This window comes from Cyprinus carpio, chromosome B5 (genome assembly GCF_018340385.1).
Source record: "Cyprinus carpio isolate SPL01 chromosome B5, ASM1834038v1, whole genome shotgun sequence".
Classification (NCBI taxonomy): domain Eukaryota; kingdom Metazoa; phylum Chordata; class Actinopteri; order Cypriniformes; family Cyprinidae; genus Cyprinus; species Cyprinus carpio.
In genome coordinates this window covers 27,910,164-27,923,296 of record NC_056601.1, presented here as the reverse complement: position 1 = coordinate 27,923,296, position 13,133 = coordinate 27,910,164, and the positions used below count along the sequence as shown (strand labels likewise).

General features: G+C 34.2%; 1 protein-coding gene across 5 annotated transcripts in view; it reads left to right on the top strand.

Annotated features, from left to right (window-relative positions):
• Positions 1-13,133, top strand: part of smtnb (smoothelin b) — a 66,385-nt gene that overhangs the window by 47,414 nt on the left and 5,838 nt on the right. For 3 of the 5 annotated variants that reach the window (XM_042725142.1, XM_042725147.1, XM_042725143.1), the window contains 9 exons: positions 3,801-3,956; positions 4,676-4,751; positions 4,915-4,947; positions 6,074-6,247; positions 7,327-7,389; positions 7,479-7,542; positions 8,549-8,722; positions 8,810-8,930; positions 9,840-9,991. In XM_042725142.1, the coding sequence (XP_042581076.1) occupies positions 3,801-3,956; positions 4,676-4,751; positions 4,915-4,947; positions 6,074-6,247; positions 7,327-7,389; positions 7,479-7,542; positions 8,549-8,722; positions 8,810-8,930; positions 9,840-9,991 (1,013 nt within the window). The remainder of the gene's footprint in view (positions 1-3,800; positions 3,957-4,675; positions 4,752-4,914; positions 4,948-6,073; positions 6,248-7,326; positions 7,390-7,478; positions 7,543-8,548; positions 8,723-8,809; positions 8,931-9,839; positions 9,992-13,133) is intronic. The other 2 variants (XM_042725145.1, XM_042725146.1) reach the window with 1 other exon arrangement.

Below are 13,133 nucleotides of genomic sequence, written 5' to 3'. Positions count from 1 at the left end.
TTTTCTGCCTACAAAAAAGAAGTGACATCGTCATCTACAGGCCATTGAAGGCGGGATAGGCGAAACTGATAGAAAGCGTTCTCTTGTGCGATTTTCCCCTTACTCACTCAAACTAAATGCCAAAATTAACACTGGTCAACAGTACTAGTTTATTATAATGGGGTTGTGTTTCGGAAGTGTGTTTCAAAATTAACACTGGTCAACAGTACTACTTTACGCTAATGGGAGTGCATTAGCAGGAAGATAAATGTGTTCTCATCATCATCTCATATAAAATCGCTAAAGTTCATCTCATAAATACCACTGTATTGTGCACGTTTTTTTGACAGCCAAAATGTTGACTTTTGAAAATCAAGCCTATTTTATAACAAGAAAAGAAGTGGTTTTGATGCACGAGGGTATTTTTATTGTCTTGAAAAATCACTTATTAAAACTTGTTTGTTCACTTTTTTTTGTTCCATTATTACCCCTTAGCAGACTTTGACAGATTTTGACCTTTTTGAAAGATGATTTGTGCCCTTTTTGAGTGCTTGAGCTTAACTAAGACGTCACTGTTTGTAGATGTACAAGAGGCTATTGATTTATTGCAATTCAGTTTTATTTTTATTTTTTACAAATAAATAATCATGTGATTGCTCTCCTCACAAATGAGCTGTGGCTTGTTTTTCACTGGCATTTCTTAGATGTTAAGGACTAGTTTGTTTTTGATCCTACATTTAGTACAAATACTTCACTACAGTTATAATCTGATACTCTATGACTTCTGCTCAAGTTGTATTGAAATTGGTGACTTGCAATGGAGTCATTTATTTTTTTTTTTGTAAGGTATCTGTACTTTTACTCGAGTGTGGTTTTCAGGCACTCCAGACATTTGTCTGATTGTAAACATTAATAGTTGTGCTAAGGTGAATAATAACTTTTGTGATAAAGTGAGCTAAATGGGATATGAGCAATATGTAGAGACCCCTTGGTGTGGGTCTTTCGATTTGGGCCTGTTTATTTACGACTCAGAACACTTAAGCAAACTAATAGCAATCCCCTGGCCATCAATAACATCTAGCATTGTGGTTTGCAAAAAAAATATATTTCTTCACGTCGGTGAACTGTGACTCCGAAAGATGGATATTGTAAGCTTTTGCCATTTGAAATAAGTAGTATTTTGCATACTTATGCTTACCAATGCTGGAAAATTGTTTTTCCTTCATGAATCTGCTGTCATCATTTGGATGGCTTTGGTTTTAAAAGCATAATTTTCCACTATGTATTATTATTAGTCATCTGCACTTGTGGTGAATAACATGGAATGGAAAATCATCTAAGTATAAGGGTTCTCCTTCATGAATCTGATTCAAGCCGTTAAAGATTTTCTTTCATTGAAGCATACTGTTTAAACTTGCCATCAAAGATCCCATCTGGTATGAATAATTAATTTTAATTTATGCTTCAAATAGATTTTATGGCTTTGCGCAGTACATTTGAAAACAAAATGAATCATATGGCCCATTTATGTCTAAATAATTGAAAGTCTTAGTGTCTGGGTTTGCTTCCAGGAAGAGATTTGATTCAGTCAGATCAGATTTTCCAGGGATCTCTTGATTTAGGGCAAGTTACGAGATACAGTACAAGTATTTCAGTGAGCAGGAAAGTTGGTGGTAATTAGAATTTTTTAATTAAAGTGAATATTAGAGTTTTATATTGAAAACTAATGTTTGTGTAGCACTTAAAAAATCTTTAGTTGGTTAACAGCGGACTAAAACCTGTCTAAATTTGCTAGTGTGAAGCAAAGCCTTGTTAAGCTGGGATTAGTAAGATGTAAAAAGATGGTAACTCGTTGTGGCACAAGATTTGCAGTGGGTATTCGGGTCTATTTCTGCACAAGTCTGTTGCAGGTCTTTGTATATGTTTGGTGTTTGGTGATGTTAATAATTGTGAATGAATGCCAGACTCCCATTTTAGGAATAGCACTTTTGCATTACATACTAATGGATTTTAATAGGCCTCCCAAACTTAGCACATTACCTTATGAGATTTAATTAAATATGTCTAATGCTGTTAAATTCAATGTGGATACCTAAGTTTCCATTGCTGAGTGTGACGTGGATGAGAGCGGCAGGCTGAGGTGCTCAGGGACATTCACAGAAATCACTGAGCTCTCATTCCTGCCTAAATGTCAGCGAGCTTCCATGGCTTTTGTGTAAACACAGCTGTAGTCATAGATCAGATCTCCCTTCCACCAGCCCCCTTTTTCCATCTCCTCTGTCTGCTGGAAGGGTTTCACTCACTTATTGCTCTTTTTTGTCCATCTCTCCATCACTCTGCTGGTTTTATTTTTGGATGTCTATTTTTATCATCTCTGCTCTTAAATCCCGATGTCAGTTGTGTTGCTGTCAAATGTAGCCTGCTTTAGGGATTAGCTGTTCAGAAGTATAAATTATAGCCTGCTTTTTTAGCGTCATATTGTGATTTGTTGTTAGGAATTTTTATTTTTGTTTGTATGAATTATATAGATATTCTTTCCATACACTAATATAATGCATTTTTAACATGATATAACATGAAATTTTGTGATGATTGTGCGTCTGCAGTAACTTTTAAACAGTTTTGAATATTTTACATGGTCTTGATTTTTATTTAATTATTTATTTTTGGCAAATTTTAAAGTTTAAATGAGTTCAAAATAAGTATGAAAGACATTTATTGTTAAATATTAAATCAGATAAATTTTACTGAAAAATTACTGAAATTGAATGAATTCATTTTAATTAGAATGTTTGTGTAAATGCTGTTAACACAATATAAAACACCAAAAAGACTTTGAGGTGCACTTAAGGTCTTCCTTAAGCTAAAGGCCATGTGTGGTGAGGCGACAATGGAATTTTATGTTACATATAGATATACCATTGATAACATTAATGGCAAATTATTGTTTTCTAGTTTTAATGATGTTCAAATGCTGTTTAATGCTTTCAGTTGTCACCCTAATCCTCATGCAGTCCTTCTGTTTATTAGTAAATACAGTACTTTGTTAAAAGGATAGCATGACTTTAGTTTCGCTAATTTAAATTATAAGTAGCTTAAAAAAAATCTGGAAAATTTACAATTAAAAAAAATTATGTAGCTGTAGTTGCCAGAACTTAAAAAGAACCATACAAATATGGTAGCAACATTTTAAGTTTTAAAGATTGAACTTAAACTTACAATAAAAAAATATTTATTTCATTAACTGAAATAAACATTTAATGAAATATATACAAATATATATACAACCACATTAAAAACACAGGTGGTAATGAGAAAGTCACACAATGAGTTGAAGTTCATGACAAGTAGCTATTCATCAAGCTGAGGTGAATTCTAAAGTACAGAAGATACATGCTGTCATGAACCCAAATACAATTACAAAACACCATCACGGTAACACAAATGACATGAAATAATGTAATAAACATTCATCAACATAAAACCCAAATGAACTTAAGAAGTTGAACTTAAGCTAAGAAGAACAGTTATTTAAATGGAAAACCATCAAATGTGAGCTGTCACACAAGGAAATTCTGGGAATAACAGTTTGTTTTTTTCACTTTAAACTATAATATGGCTTGTTCTTTTTCACAGCACAAAAACTGTAAAAAACTGTAAATTTAATAGTATTTTACTGTCATCATATATACTAAAGTAGGGGAATATATACAAAAGTAGTAGAATATTTACAGTGTTTTACTGTTAAAATTGTGACCATTTTTAAAGTGTCCCTTCATAATGTATCACACATTGTCTTTTATCCCCCTGCACACACACAGATGGAGACGGGTGAATCTGTGAGCGAGGCGTCCCGTGATGTCCCTGTGCTTCCTAACGGCTCATCCATGACCTCCATCAAAAATGAGGTGCAAAGTGATAAACTGACCTCAGAGAAGCTTCAGGAGATTGAGGACGAGGAGATTCTGGACAAAATGGTACTTTATTTCTCAGATTCTGGACAAAATGGTACTTTATTTCTCCTAGTATGTATATATATATATATATATATATATATATATATTTATTATATTAGTATATATATATATTATATATATTATAAACTAAAAGATTTCTAAGATGTGTTGTGTGATAAAATGAGATCATGATGCTCATGCAGACAACACTGAACCCAAAAATGCGAACTGTCATCATTTACTCATCCTCAAGTTGTTCCAAAAACTAAATGAGTTCTTTCTTGGTTCTGTTTTGTAAGATTGTTGGTAAAATAAACAGTTGCCGTTAGCCATTGACTTCCACAGTTTAGAAAAAAACTACTGTGGAACTCAGCTACCATCAACTGTTTGGCTACATACATGCTTCAAAATATCTCTTTTTGCTTTTTTGACAGAATATTAATTTCAGTTTAAATTTGGCTCACAACATTTCAACCTTGATCATGGTCCACCCTCTATCAACATAACCACATAATTTTCCTGTTCTTTCTTTTAAAGAATATAAAAAGATATCAAATTTGACCCTGTTTTACTTTTTAAAATACAAGTTCCTGGTATTTATTGTGCATGATTTTATTCATTTATCTTTTTTTAATGTTTGGTGTATTAGTACAAGTACTAAAATGAGTTGCTTTTTTTTATTATTATTAGTATTATTATTATAATGTTCTGTTTGGGGTGGGGTTTGTTTGATTTTACAGCTTGATGATTGCAAAGATTTTGAAGAAAGAAAACTGATCAGGACTGCAATGAGAGAACTACGAAAGAAAAAGCGAGGTGATAATCTCTACTTTTGTTTTCTTGCACAGCACTCATCTCTCCTTCTGTTCTTTCTTTATTCTCTCTATGTACTGAGGGGCGTCAACATAGAAAGTGTATCAGTTCACTGTCTTCTTTACTTCCCCTTTGTTGAGTGCTGTTTCTCTCTCTTTGCTCTCAGAGGCTAGGCTGGGATGCACACAGGAGGAAATAGGTAGGGTTTCTGGATTGTGTGTTTTTGTCCTACTGACCCTTTGCTAATGCCCAGGGCCTTAGTGAAGGATCAGTTAGGCTTCATTTGGCTGTAGAATTGGTTTGTATTTGAAGATATGGTATGTAGTTTTTATGTGCCACGTGTGGTTTACGTGTGATCTGCTCATGTTTTTTGACCATGCATGAAAGTATATTGGTTATCATATGGTATTGCTTGCTCTGTATTTGCTTGAACAAATCTACACACAGTGCTATGATTATCTATGGTGTGGTGGTGTGCAATATTGACTAAATTATATCTCTGTGTTTTCTGGGGTTTTGTCAATAATTAGGCTAGACACTATTTTGCTAAATTGGTGCTGGAACCTTGACCATTTTAGATATAAGCATTATCTTTTATGTTGAATTCTCAAATTGAATAAATAAATACAATGGCTGTTTCCAATCAAATTAAATCAGTATCAACAAAATCCATTTCTGCACTGCAGAAGTGACACAGCTACGCCAAAGTGACATTTAGATGCATTTACACAGACTGTTAAATGCAGCTTAGAGGTGGAATGAATGCATTTACACAAATGCAGTGTAAATTATTTACATAATTTTTTTTTGGGGTTTGGGGTGGGGTGTTGAATTGTTGATTTTGTTATTATTGTTATTTTTGTTTTTTTGTTTTTTATTTGGGTGGGGAGCCATATATTTATTGAAGTGTTGTAAAAAATCATTATCACATTTGGTATCGCCTTAATATCACAATTTGCAATCGTGCTTATATTCAGGAAAAACAACAACGTGTCAGCTGGCAAATTGTTTAAACAACAATTGTGAAAGATAGTAAATATTGCACAACCATACTATGGTTTTAATCTAAGATGTTAACGCTTTCACACAAGTGCTTTAAACATGATAGTGATGGAATCTGAAGTGTGTGATTTCTGTGTCACTAGAGTTGCGAAATAAGGTTTTCAAACAAGTTTCTTGGACACACTCCCTAGACAGATAGTCTCGCCCATGTTGATCGTTGCAAAAGTACTAATATAGACACAGGTTTTGTGCATCCCTGATCCATTCTCCATCTTAACCCTATATTCTCTTCCTGACACTGTTCATTTTACCCGTGTCCTCAGACCAGAGAGAGAAGGAACGAGATCTGCGTCTGCAGGAGCTCAGACAGCAGCGGGAGGAGAGATCTCAGAAAGCCCGGGTGGGTGCAGACACCAGTGAAGTTGTGATGAAGAAGATCGAGCGCTCTGCAGACGGCTCCACTATCAGTCACGTCACCAATCGCGTTTCCCATTCAGGTAGCAGAGCAGTAATGTAGTGAACTCTACTTGGCTGGATTTTTTTTCCCTCTGTATTCCACTTAAAATGTAAGGTTTATGTTCAAGATTTTGCAACAAAAACGATCATAGTTATGTTTTACAAGACCTTGGGAATTAATTAATGTTTAGGTATTTAATGTCAGCAGGCTCCGTTTTACATTTTAAGAGCCCTCCAAGAAAATGCTCACTAGTAAAACTCTCCTGTAAAATAATAAAGTATTTGTGTACCTTTAACATTGCATTCAGGTCAGTGCATGTATCTTAAAAATCAGTAATTTTTGGTATAGGAATAAAACTTTGGAAATGGGTTAAGACATTTCCAAGAGAGTTAGATTGTAGTACATTGTATAACTTTTTAGGTGTTGGTTAGATTTGTCTCAAAAGTACATTTGTAAAATATATTTAGTCTCTTTCTCATGTATCTCACACACTTTTAGGACTGATTTGTGTTGGTAAATGCACACAAATACTTCAAAAGTATGTAATTAAATCTATTGATTTTATTTAACTTAATACTGGTCATTTTTAGATTATATGTTTTGCCTCAATAAAATCTGAACATGCTGCCTATTAATAGTTATTAAGGTAGCTGTTAAGTTTAGGTATGGGGTAGGATTTTAGAATATGGTCATGCAAGTTATTAATATGTTTTTTATAAGTACTAATAAATGGCCAATGTGGTAGTAATATGCATGCTAATAAACAGCTAGTATTGTTCCCTAAACTAAATTGTTATACATTTCATGTAAGGATGCATTCAACTAAAATTTGTCATATCGAACAAAAATATATATTTTCTTTCGTTCATCACAGTGGGTTTTCTGTAGTTTATATAAAAATTAAAATTTCAAAGAATCTCTTCATTCAGTAAAAATGAGAAAATATTGTAGAGTTATTATAAAAATACTTCACTTTTATGATTGGCTGGCCACTTTAAAATGAGTAACAACACTTTCAGCTGGGGTTTCCAGTTTTTTAAATTCTGTCTGATCCTTCAATAAGAGCCTCTTGTTCTTTGTGTAATTTGATTGTGACACTGTCACTGCTTGTGTGTGCAGATGATAATGGCAGGACGTCCCGCAGCACTATCATGGAATCCAGCTATGTTCAAAAGACAGACAGTAAGTTTATTCTGTTTGTGCTCAGTGTTCAGTCTTACTTTCTACCAGCACCCATGTCAAACACACTTTTCTCTTATTTATCTTATCAGAAGGCACAGTGCAAACAAAATCCTACAGTTACTCCAGCACCACGTCCACTAGGAAGGTTGGCAGGTGAGTCAGTTCTTTAAAGTCAACATGAACTCTTTTTGGTCCTGGTTTTATACACCATAGTTTATTTTGAAATAAATCCCAAATAACTATTCAGACCTTATATAACACAGTAATGCCAGTTAATGTATTACCAACATAAAATGAAAGCCCATCCTACTGTACATAAACTACTGTTCAAAAGTTTGTGGTCAATAAGATTTTTTTCTTTAAAAGAAATTAATACTTTTATTCAGCAACACTGCATTAAATTGATCAGAAGTGACAGTAAAGATTGTTATAATGTCACAAAAGATTTCTATTTCAAATAAATGCTGGAAAAAATCAGATCCTGAATGAAAAATTGATCTTCAGTAATCATTTGGTCACCCTGAATGAAAAATTAATCTTCAGTAATCATTTGCTCACCCTCTACACCCTGTTTCATAAAACAGTTATTTAGCATGTGCTTACAATTTAACCATTCAAAAAATTAATCTTCAGTAATCATTTGCTCACCCTCTACACCCTGTTTCATAAAACAGTTATTTAGCATGTGATTTATGAAGCAGCACACGGACTACAAATCTTTCAACATTGTTGCAAACAGATTTAGTAAAGGTGCTGTTTGTATTATTATTTTTTATTTTTTGGACCGTACTAAAGCATAAAAATGCAAAATGTTATTTAGGAAACATGCAAGTTTTCATGCTTGTTTCTCTGAAAAACTTCTCTAAAGCCAGTTATTCTACATTGAAATGTGTGGTCCGTGTCAGAATGTCTGTTTTTTGTTTTGGTCTGTGATTTCGCCCAAGAATGTATGTTTTTTGTTTTGGTGTGTGATTTTTCTAACTGGATATTTAGATATATTTGGTTGCCGGTTTTTTGTGTGATGAGTTTTTTGTGTGAGGCTTTTTGAATTCACATTTTGTACTGTAATCTTAGGGTCTTTGGGGTTTTTAGTTTTTTTTGGGTGATTTATTCTGTAATATACTCTTTCTTATATACTTTTCCTCTCTGTTTCTTTCAGTGTTTTTGACCGTGAGGACAACACGTCTCGTAGCTCCAGCAGAACCTCAGCTCTTGAGCGCAGACAGGTGGAGAGATCAGAACTGATGAGGGCTCAGACGTTACCCAAAACATCTGCAGCACAGGCACGAAAAGCCATGATCGAGAAGCTCGGGATCACTGGAGGCTCTGGAGGGTGAGCCTGTGGTTTTCACGCACTTTCAGGCTCATTTAACTCACAGAAATACCACCTGTTCAACAGCATTTCTCTTTCTGACTGTAGCAACTCCGCCATTACTCAAGTAAACAAGGTGCAGCGCTCCACAAGCTTTGGTGTCCCAAATGCGAACTCCATCAAACAGATGCTGCTGGACTGGTGCAGATCGAAAACCCGTTCCTATGAGGTAACTGGAGAAAATCAGATCTTGAATGTAAAATGAAACCTCAATCATCATTTGCTCACCCTCAAGTTGTTCCAAAGCATTTTGGACTTTCTTTCTTTCATAAAACACAGTTATTTAGCATGTGCTTACAATTAATAGTGAATGAGATATAGGGCTATCAAGCTCCAAAAATGACAAAGAACCACAAAACTGCCCTAAAGACAGTCCTCAACTTGGAATATAGTTCATTGATTGTGCTGTAGAAAGTACTAAAGTAGCTTCATATGAGGAACAGACTGAAATAGAAGTCATTATTCACTCATTTCTTATTTCTTATTCACACTATAAGCTTTGCTGTATTTGTTTAATTGCACTACCATTCAAATGCCTTGGGTAAGTAAGTTATTTATAAGGAAATTATTACTTTTTTTGGCAATGATGCGTTAGATTGATCAAAAGTGTTAGTAAACATTTATAACGCTGCAAAACATTTCTATTTAAAATAAATGCTGCTCTTTTTAACTTTTTATTTATCAAAGAATCGTGAAAAATGAAATATATCATGGTTTCCACAAAAATATGAAGCTGTGCAACTGTTTTCAACACTGATAATAATCAGAAAGTTTTCTTGAGCAGCAAATCACCATATTAGAATGATTTCTGAAGGATCATGTGATACTGAAGACTGGAGTAATGATGCTGAAAATTCAGCTTTGCATCGCAGGAATAAATTTAATTTTAAAATATATTCAAATAGAAAACAGTTATTTTGAATTGTAATAATATTTCATAATATAATAGTTTTTACTGTATTTCTGATCAAATAAATGACTTTTTTTTTTTTTCAAAATCATTTAAAAATCTACTGACCTCAAATGGTTGAATGGTAGTTAATCTTCATATTGTTTCTCTCTCCTCCATTTCATGAAGAATGTGGATATCCAGAACTTCTCCTCCAGCTGGAGTGATGGCATGGCGTTCTGTGCTCTGGTGCATAACTTCTTTCCAGAGGCCTTCGATTACGCCAGCCTCAGTCCCGCAAACCGCAGGCAGAACTTTGAAGTGGCCTTCAGCACAGCAGAGTGAGTCCAGAGTCGCATATATCACATGATCAAACACATACAAAAGAATTCAGAACCAATAAAATGACAGACAGAAATGCAATTCAAATTTGACTTTCTGCACTAAACAGTTGTATCTGACGTCGAGCTCAACCAGTTGTGTGTTCGTATAGCATGTTCATTAATGCATTCTTACATTAACATGTTGCATTTAATGTCTCAATTTATGTAAGAATGTTCTTCTTTAGTGACAAAACACATATACTGTCTCTTCTAAACATGGGCCTTGTGCAATTAATGTGTTGCTGTTACCACAGATGGAAAGCTGGCAGCAAACAGTTGTTTGTGTGCAAGTGTTTGTGCACATTGTTTTAATTCCGTTATAACCAGGCAAATATCCAGACGTGTCATGCGCACTTTCCTGCATCTTGAGCTGATCAAGTGCCTGGATATCACAGCAGTGGAGCAAGGCTGTACAGTCTCAGTAAACGATGCCAGATTGAGTTGGTCTGCTGCATCCGCTACAGCATACTGCTCAGAGCCGTCTTGAGATATGCCATGAAAATTGTGTTCAGCTTGTATTGTTGTAGGCTTTTTTGTGGCATTACCTATTTTGGATGATTTATTTTTTGAATCAGATTTTGAAACAACGCAGAGAGCGTGTGCAAATAAATTATTCTATCAGCAGGCGCAACTGATTCTTAGTGAATTCTCCCATGTTTCTATTATTGAAAACAAACTTCAAATAACACACTTAGGCAAAAACTCAATGTCAGTTTTTTCTAGTAACCTGCCTTCATATACATAGGATTAAAAAAACTAAAGTTTATGAAAGATGTCTCTTCTGCTCATCAAGGCTGCATTTATTTGATCAAAAAAACAGTACAAACTGTAATATTGTGAAATATTATAACTATTTAGAGTAACAGTTTTTATGTGAATATATTAAAAAATTAAATTTATTCCTGTGATCATTACTCCAGTCTTCAGTGTCACATGATCCTTCAGAAATCATTCTAATATGCTGATTTGCTTGTCAAAAGTTGTTTCTGATTATTATCATTGCTGATAAAAGCTCCATATCTTTGTGGAAATCGTGATTTGCATTTTTTTTTTCAGGATTCTTTGATAAATAGAAAGTTCAAAAGAGCAGCATTTATTTGAAATAGAATCACTTATAACATTAGAAATATCTTTACTGTCTTTTTTGATTAATTTAATGCATCCTTGCTGAGTAATTAAAAAGTAAATGTTTTTGTAAATGTTTTGCTTTGTTTTAATACAGCCAAATTTTTAACAAGTTCTTCTGATCTGCATCTCCAGTCCTCTCAGATTAATCATCTTTTAATAGCTGTCATTTCCTTGAGTTCGTTCCACTAAAATAAATAAACCTTAATTACTAGCTTTTTAGATTATGATTTAAATTCCTCCTCTGCTTATTTCCTTTTTCGTTTCCCAGCTAACCTAACATTCGTGCATTTCTAAATGAGAAACATCCAGCTGAACGCTCACGAGTTTCCCCAGAATAGTGCTAACAGAAGAGCATTACTCAAAGTCAGTATTGTTCGCTGACCTGAGAATAGGCCTTAACCTGCTTCCCCTTTGGTCAGTCTGTGTCCAGGTAATTCCAGTAGACACTTTCTCATTTCATTTTCTTCCACCTGACTGCGAGCACTGGTTTATCTCACTACCCCAACTGTTGTCATCATTAAAGGCACCATCTGTAATTGCTGTTGTGGCCTGAAGGTGAATTCATATTCAGTTATTTAAGCCGCTGTACTGTTGTTTGCTAGTTACTAGTCCTGCAGCATTCAGTGGTCTCTGGCAGATCACGAGCTCTGCTGTCATCATTTCCAGTGGTAGTTGCCACTTGCATCACTTTTCAATTATTTAAGGTCCTTGCACACTGAGTCTGAAATTTTCGTATGCTTTTAGTTGTCGTTTTTTCCGTATTCGTCATCCTTTCCTATCAAAATGCTTGCTACCGATGCGAAAACGCAGAAAATCGAAACTGATCTTAATTTATTTTATGACGGACGAAAGTTTCTGAGGCTGTGTAAACGTGATTGACACAATGTGAGGTCGTATTTATTTTTTAACTTGCGAAAATTTCAGACGAGAATTTCGGACTCAGAATTTCAACTCTCATTGAAAACTAATGTATTTGCTTCATGGAATTTTGTTGTCTGAAGTAGAGCTGTGTGATATGGGGGAAAAAAAATAGCATGATAAAATTTATCATATCAGTTGATATTGATAATTATCACTCAAAATGTAAAATGAAGTGAAAAGTGAAAGTTGTAGAAACCATACAGTTAATGGGGGGTTTAAACTTTTTTTTTTTTTTAGAACATGATAAACACTTGCTGAACAGGTGAACATTTCACACATTTGTACAGTATAAAAAAATATTCAATATTAAAAAAAAAAATAGTAATTATAAAATATTGTTCTACATCAAAATATGCATGAGTAACCTGAAGTAAAATTATTTTTGTTTTATTTCTTAAACAAAATATCCTAATAGAGAAATTCATTTATTAGTTTCTGCATTCTAATGGCTTTCAAGTCATGAAACAGGTTTGTGCTCCCTGACTTTTATGGCATGATGCAGATGTCAATTTATCTTCATTAACAAAAATGTAAAAACTGTAACAACCTTATATTTATAGGGTAAAATGTGAATATTCTGACTGTATAGGACTGTACTTTTATTTAAAGGGTTAGTTCACCCAAAAATGAAAATTAGCCTGTGTTTTACTCACCCTAAAGCCATCCTAGGTCTATTAGACTTTCTTCTTTCAGACGAATCCAATCGGAGTTATATTAAAAACTGTCCTGGCACTTCTTAGCTCTATCATTGCAGTAGGCGGGTGTTTCTGCTCAACAGTCCAAAACATGTTAAATAAAGCGTGTGCATCTGTAGTAAAACATGCCTCACATGGCTCCATGGGGTGAATAAATGCCATCCATGCGTTTTTGTCAGAAAAATATCCATATTTCCGGTGGATGATGTAGGATGTCGGCATTGCGCGATAAGTAACGAACGCAGAGAGAGAACAGAATAAAAAAACGCCGGTCATGAATTAGAAGCTCAAAACGAGGATTTGTAAAGAAAAATGTTGGAGGATTTCGATATAAGCCAAGGGGAGACTGGTTTTCC